This window comes from Notolepis coatsorum (genome assembly GCF_963971535.1).
Source record: "Notolepis coatsorum genome assembly, chromosome: 11".
NCBI lineage: Eukaryota > Metazoa > Chordata > Actinopteri > Aulopiformes > Paralepididae > Notolepis > Notolepis coatsorum.
The window spans coordinates 13333096-13340824 of record NC_140175.1 but is presented as its reverse complement, the minus strand read 5'-3'; the positions used below and the strand labels follow the sequence as shown (position 1 = coordinate 13340824).

At 45.5% G+C, this 7729-nt stretch overlaps 1 protein-coding gene across 1 annotated transcript in view; it reads left to right on the top strand.

The window, feature by feature from the left end:
* Positions 1-6544, top strand: part of aqp3b (aquaporin 3b) — a gene marked incomplete at both ends in the record, with an annotated part of 22315 nt that extends 15771 nt beyond the window's left edge. The window contains 4 exons of the mRNA XM_084324793.1: positions 1523-1660; positions 2099-2217; positions 4515-4732; positions 6358-6544. Of these exons, the coding sequence (XP_084180919.1) occupies positions 1523-1660; positions 2099-2217; positions 4515-4732; positions 6358-6544 (662 nt within the window). The remainder of the gene's footprint in view (positions 1-1522; positions 1661-2098; positions 2218-4514; positions 4733-6357) is intronic.
* Between the last annotated feature and the right edge of the window lie 1185 nt (positions 6545-7729).

Genomic DNA, 7729 nt, shown 5'->3' with positions numbered 1-7729 from the left:
ACAGAGTCCGCCATTACCGAGTCCGCCATTACAGAGTCCACCATTACAGAGTCCACCATTACTGAAGACGAGCTTGGAGCTGTGCTCTGTGTCTCCGAGAAGAGCAGAGTGTGTTCGGTGGGTTCATAGAATAGAATAGAAATACTGTAATTATTGAGTGTCAATTAAGTTGACACTACAAATCGCTCACATTAAACATTTAGACAGAACAAAGTCACGAATAAGAATAACAAAACAAATTGCCTTAGAATAAGAATAGAATAAAATATACAGTAAAAAAATACAGTAAAAATATACAGAAGTCTACAGTAAGTGTAATATTGCACAGTGTTGTTTCAAAAGTAAAAGTCCAGGAAGATGGTAAATGTCACCCGGTGCTCAGTGATGCAGTGAGGCACAGTGATGCGTTGTAAAGTCTGATGGCTGTCGGAATGAAGGACTTCCTGTGCCCTTCAGTGCTACATCTTGTCTAGCACTAACCTCGTTCCCAGTGTTATCTCCTCCGTGAGATAAAGCCTGGTAAAGAACTACGGCCGAAATTGTCTATGGGGTAGAATTTCCGGTGTATGTACTTCCCCTGGAAGCTGCCTCCGAACGGACCAAACGTTTCCCGAATCCTGTCGGCAAACAAGCTAGAACGTCCCGGTCATGTAGTAAATTCTTCAGGCAAAGCCGTTGCAGTGGCTTAATAAACTAGGAAATATTGTGCACTTCACACATTTCTATAATTGTTTTGTCGAAAAACCGGAAGGCCTGTAGCCTGTACTTCCTGTACTTCCATTTACACACTTTAGGAGGCATATCTTGTCCAGCCTATAGTCTAGCAACTGAACCTGCTCCTCCTGTCAGCCAAGTCTGTGTATAGTGAGTGTTCTTCATGTTTGGAATGTGGCCACGAGGTGTCCAATAATATAATAATAATAACTGTATTTGTATAGCACTTTTCATACAGAGGTTGCAGTTCAAAGTGCTTCACAACAGTAAAAGAAAATACAGGCATAAGCGAGCATAAAAAAGATAGACAGGTAGCAAGGTATGGTAAATCACAGTGTTTCACATTAGGATCTAGCATCCCCAATAGGCTCTCTGTTTACAGTTTCATTCAGTAATACAAATAATAAAAATGGTTTAAAATGATTCAGTTTAAAAATAGTCAAGAATTATCAAATAGAACGGACATACAACAGGGTATTTAACATACAACAGAGCAGTGCATCAGTAAGAAGTAAAAAGTGTGATAAAATAGTTCTCTTAAAATTACAGTGCATACAGTAGGAGGTAGTGAGATAAAATTAACATAGAACAGACACATGAATTTGATAGGCAGTGTATAAAAGTAGGCAGGGTATAAGAATAGTGCAGGTAAGTACAATTTGTGTCAGGATATCCCTGATGTTTTATTGAAATGGCTGAGCAAAGAGATAGGTTTTAAGCCGTCTTTTGAAGATGTCTAGCGAGTTGGCTTTCCTGATGTTTTTGGGGTAGTAATAATGCATATATAATCACGTTCTTTCATCTTCAGGTGGACACTTGAACCCGGCGGTGACCTTTGCCCTCTGCCTACTCGGGAGAGAACCGTGGCGGAAGTTCCCCGTGTTCTTCTTCTTCCAGACCCTGGGGGCCTTCCTGGGCTCGGGGATTATATTCGCCATGTATTTTGGTAAGTGCAGTCCTGATGAATAGCGTATTGATTAAGACAGATTTGTTTTCGGGGGAACCATACTCTGCAGGAAATCTGACACCGTGGATGAGTCTATCAGTGTAGGGGAGGGAGGGGTAACCAACCAGCTAAGAAGTAATCAGGGAAACTAATTTGAAACTGATATGAAACTAATGAACCTTCGATAAGGACGTGGGGGAGAATGATGGATATCCCTGCGATATCGGAGGAGCTGCAAAGTCAGAATTTATCTCCAGCGGGATCTTTTCAACCAATTACAGAGAATGAATGGACCCCTTCGTCCAATAACAACAGTGGGCACAATCTCCTCGTCGCTATACTCGTTAGGGGGCCCCTCCCGCTTACCGGAGATCTGCTAACAACAACAAGGGATGTTTAAATAAATAAAAAATCATGTTTACACTTTGTTCTAACCAGATGCATTGTGGGACTACGGCCAGGGCACGCTCATCGTGGTGGGGAGGAACGCCACAGCTGGGATCTTCGCTACCTACCCGTCAAAACATCTCACGCTGGTGAACGGCTTCTTTGATCAGGTAAAACAGGGAGAGGAGGCGCCGCAGACTCAGGCTCTGTTCACACTGCACTAGGGTTAGTGCTCAATTCTGATTTATAGCTCTTTTAGTTTGGTTGTTCACGTTTAAAAAAATATATAAAATAAAAAAGAATTATGGGCAATTCAAAACCGCTAAAAAAAAAGCACCTACGGGAGGCCGCAATTCCAAACTGGCCCCGGTAAATGTACACCCCCCCCCCTATGTACAGTTTCCTCCCCCTCAAATGTATATATTCTCTTTTAGAAACTCTGTCTGTAAATAAACAGTACTGTGTATTTGTACATCTTCTTGTATGTCATAAATGTCTGGATGTAACAGTACTGTATGTCGTGTATGTCATACAGTATATGTTATGAATTGAAAATGGGGGACCCTGATGTAAACAAGACGAAAGTCTTTCTTCTGGTCTGCACCCCCTTAACAATTGTGTGTATTGAGCCGTACTGTATTATTGTACCCATTCTGCAATCTGTTATTAATACAATTTTCAATCACTCAATCAATCAATTCAGATTCCAGTGTGAACTGGTCACTGCTCCTGAACTGACCCGCATGGCGTAAAAATGAACAATAACGATGATGGACGTAAAAACATGGAGGACACTGAAGTCACAGTTGATGATTTCATTTATAAAGTTGATATGCAGTAGAGAGGCCAGATCATTAAAAACAATCCGATTCAGGACCACATATTATGAAAGTGACCAAAATTTGAATTGAAAAGATCAGATTCTATGCGATTTGTGCTGCTCACACTGTCGTGAAAAGAAACTGATCTCAGTCACAACCAAATCAATCCGATTTGGGCCACTTTTTGCCTGCAGTGTGAACGTAGTCTAACACTATCCACGTTTGTAAACACACTGTGTGCGTGAGCCAATCAGAAATAGCCACTGAAACACGTGACTGTGTCATTCCTTCTCTGAGCTGCTGCGCTAAAAGATATACTGTCTGGAGCTCTATGGGAAAACCATAGCACTACCCCTGACAATTAATTATAATAACCTAATATGGCTGGACATCATTTTGCCAAATCAGCATGTCTTTAAAGGGGAACTATTTTACTATTTCTTTCACTATTTGGGCACTTTTACACAATTCCTGTGAGTCTATGGAACACCTCTGTACGTTTTTTTAATTTTTTTTATTCATTGTTTTGTATTTCTAATCAAGTACTCAAAAACAGCATTTTTCTACATCAAGATCTTAAGCCGTTTTGAGGCCAACTGCCACATCAACTGCCACACAGCTGAGAATGCACATTTTCAGATGACTCAGTTCAGTGAGGGTGAATATTGTGAGAGGAGAATTGGAAGAATGCGCCAATATGAGAATTAGAGACATAGATCCTATTAATATAAGTCCACATAGCTAGGAAACAATGCTAAACACTGAAAAAGGCCATTTATAAGATAGTTCCCCTTTTTAAGTGTGACACATTCACTTGTTACATAGCATGCTCACTTACCTACTTTACTTACGCCTGCTACCCCTTCTGGGGCATCATAGGCCGTCAACAAGTGATCTCCAAGCATCTCTGTCTTGAGCTGTTCTCTCCAGTTGGTTCCAGCCGGTCATCTTCATGGTCTTGGTGTCTGCCTCCAGGTCTCTGCGCCAGGTGTTTTCTCGGGGCAGCCCCTTTTCCGCTTGCCCTGCGGGTTCCATGTTAGGGCGTGTCTGGTGATGTTACTTGCGGGCTTTCGCAGGGTGTGGCCTATCCAGCGCCATCTGCGTTTCTTAATTTCCTCTTCTGCGGGCAGCTGGTTTGTTTGTTTGTTTGTTTGTTTGTTTGTTTGTTTGTTGCTTGGGTGTGGAATAATAACAGCATGGATAAAGTCAAATAAGATAAGATAAGATATTCCTTTATTGATCCCCTTGGGGAAATGGGGGGGGGGGGGGGGCGGGGAGGTACAGGTATAGGCAGGGTAATAGTAGAAGACGTAAATATAGGCAATACAATGATAGTAAAGATTAAAAAAAAATAAGCAGTGTAAACAATATAATTGAATACGAGCAAGTAAAGCAAAGGTGCAGATGAGGGTCTGTATGCAGTCTGTTGCAGTTATTACAGGAAAAAGGTGAAGGTATTGTAGTCTGTCATTGTTCTAATCGGGATAGCTTTGGCTTTTCAAGATGAAAGAGAAAAAAGAACACGCTGCAACTTCAAAAGAAATGTACCAGAAAGCAACAACAACAACAACCTTCCCCTCTCTCTCTCTCTCTCTCTCTCTCTCTCTCTCTCTCTCTCTCTCTCTCTCTCTCGCTGTACATCCCAGATCATTGGAACCGCTGCACTGATCGTGTGCATCCTGGCTATAGTGGACCCTCACAACAACCCCATCCCCCGCGGCCTGGAGGCCTTCACCGTGGGCTTCGTGGTGCTGGTCATCGGCCTGTCCATGGGCTTCAACTCGGGCTACGCCGTCAACCCGGCCCGCGACCTGGGGCCGCGCCTGTTCACCGCGCTGGCTGGCTGGGGCTGTGAGGTCTTCACGTGAGTGTCCGTCCTTCTGTTTACTCTCTCTCTCTCCTTCTCTCTCTCTCACCTCACCTCATCTCACCTCACCTCATCTCACCTCACCTCATCTCACCTCACCTCACCTCACCTCACCTCACCTCTTACCTCATCTCACCTCACCTCACCTCACCTCACCTCACCTCACCTCACCTCTTACCTCATCTCACCTCACCTCATCTCACCTCATCTCATCTCATCTCATCTCACCTCATCTCATCTCATCTCACCTCACCTCACCTCATCTCACCTCACCTCACCTCATCTCACCTCACCTCATCTCACCTCATCTCATCTCATCTCACCTCACCTCACCTCATCTCACCTCACCTCATCTCACCTCACCTCACCTCACCTCACCTCTTACCTCATCTCACCTCACCTCATCTCACCTCATCTCACCTCACCTCACCTCACCTCACCTCTTACCTCATCTCACCTCACCTCATCTCACCTCATCTCACCTCACCTCACCTCACCTCACCTCTTACCTCATCTCACCTCACCTCATCTCACCTCATCTCACCTCACCTCATCTCACCTCACCTCACCTCACCTCACCTCACCTCTTACCTCATCTCACCTCACCTCACCTCACCTCTTACCTCATCTCACCTCACCTCATCTCACCTCACCTCATCTCACCTCACCTCACCTCACTCACCTCACCTCACCTCACCTCACCTCACCTCTTACCTCATCTCACCTCACCTCACCTCACCTCACCTCATCTTATCTCACCTCATCTCATCTCATCTCATCTCTCCTCATCTCATCTCATCTCTCCTCATCTCACCTCACATCATCTCACCTCATCTCATCTCATCTCTCCTCATCTCATCTCATCTCATCTCTCCTCATCTCACCTCATCTCATCTCATCTCTCCTCATCTCACCTCATCTCACCTCATCTCATCTCACCTCATCTCATCTCATCTCTCCTCATCTCACCTCATCTCACCTCATCTCACCTCATCTCATCTCATCTCACCTCACCTCATCTCACCTCATCTCATCTCATCTCATCTCATCTCACCTCACCTCACCTCACCTCATCTCATCTCATCTCATCTCATCTCACCTCACCTCACCTCATCTCACCTCACCTCACCTCATCTCACCTCATCTCATCTCATCTCATCTCACCTCATCTCACCTCATCTCATCTCACCTCATCTCATCTCATCTCTCCTCATCTCACCTCATCTCACCTCATCTCACCTCATCTCATCTCATCTCACCTCACCTCATCTCACCTCATCTCATCTCATCTCATCTCACCTCATCTCATCTCATCTCATCTCATCTCATCTCACCTCACCTCATCTCACCTCATCTCATCTCATCTCATCTCACCTCACCTCACCTCATCTCACCTCATCTCATCTCATCTCACCTCACCTCACCTCACCTCACCTCATCTCACCTCAGCTTATCTCACCTCACCTCACCTCACCTCACCTCATCTAATCTAATCTCACCTCACCTCACCTCACCTCACCTCATCTCACCTCAGCTTATCTCACCTCACCTCACCTCACCTCACCTCATCTAATCTAATCTCACCTCATCTAATCTAATCTCACCTCATCTCATCACCACAGAGCCAAATCCTACTGGTTCTTCGTGCCCATCTTCGCTCCCTTCCCGGGGGCAGTGGTGGGAGTGATGGTGTACCAGCTGATGGTGGGATACCACGTGCAGGGAGACGCCCGGGAGAAGGAGGAGAAGGAGGAGCAGGAGGAGGAGAGGCTGAAGCTCTCGAGTCTCATGAGCAAAGGGGAGGCGTGAGGTTCTCGCTGAGGCCTCTCTCCACGTCTCATTTGTGGTGCTTAGCGTTGTTGAATCATTTTGTTCTGCTGTTTTTATATTCCTTTGTGTTGGTCTTCATACCATGCCTTGTGTTGTGGAACCGGATAGGTTAATTGTGTGTGTGTGTGTGTGTGTGGTCAAATATTCATGGTTCATACCAATCTATTATTAAAACATGGCTAATCAAATACAATTTAGGTTAGGAGTTCAGTAGAGGACTTGACTTTCTGTGGCCAGGAGAACGGGTCAAGCGCTCCCCTCAATTTGTGGCAATTTGTGGAGGGGAGAGGAGAAGAGGATACCGGGGGAGGGATGACCAGGTGAGGGGAGAGGAGAGGAGGATACAGGGGGAGGGATGACCAGGGGAGAGGAGAGGAGGATACAGGGGGAGGGATGACCAGGTGAGGAGAGAGGAGGATACAGAGGGAGGGATGAACAGGTGAGGGGAGAGGAGAGAAGGATACAGGGGGAGGGATGACCAGGTGAGGGGAGAGGAGAGAAGGATACAGGGGGAGGGATGACCAGGGGAGAGGAGAGGAGGATACAGGGGGAGGGATGACCAGGTGAGGAGAGAGGAGGATACAGAGGGAGGGATGAACAGGTGAGGGGAGAGGAGAGAAGGATACAGGGGGAGGGATGACCAGGTGAGGGGAGAGGAAAGGAGGATACAGGGGGGAGGGGAGGTGTTAACAAGGGGCATTGAAAGGAAATTCCACACTTGACTAACTATAAAAAAAAAATCTAAAAAATATGATTCATCATTCAATCAATCAATTGGCACAAGACAGTTTTACAATGCACTTATCTTTAAAGCCTAATTTTCTCTTTGTAGTGTGTGAAATGAAAATGAAATCCCAAATGTTACCCACCCCTGTTGTACCAATTGACCTATCTCAAACCAGGCGCCCCTCTCTTTTCTTGATCCTCCAATCACAACTGTTACTTGAAAGCAACAGGTGTGATTGGCGGATCAAGAAAAGAGGGCGGGTCTTGAGATGAATTGCCAGCTCATACGATACACTCCCAAGGCAGAGAGAGTTTTAAAGACAGGTCACACGTTTCCAACATTCATACCGACTTCGCTGCAGTAGCCTATGTGTCACTTTTGACATCGACAGCGTTTTCAAACCTGTCAAACAACAACAGCAACAGCAACAACAACAA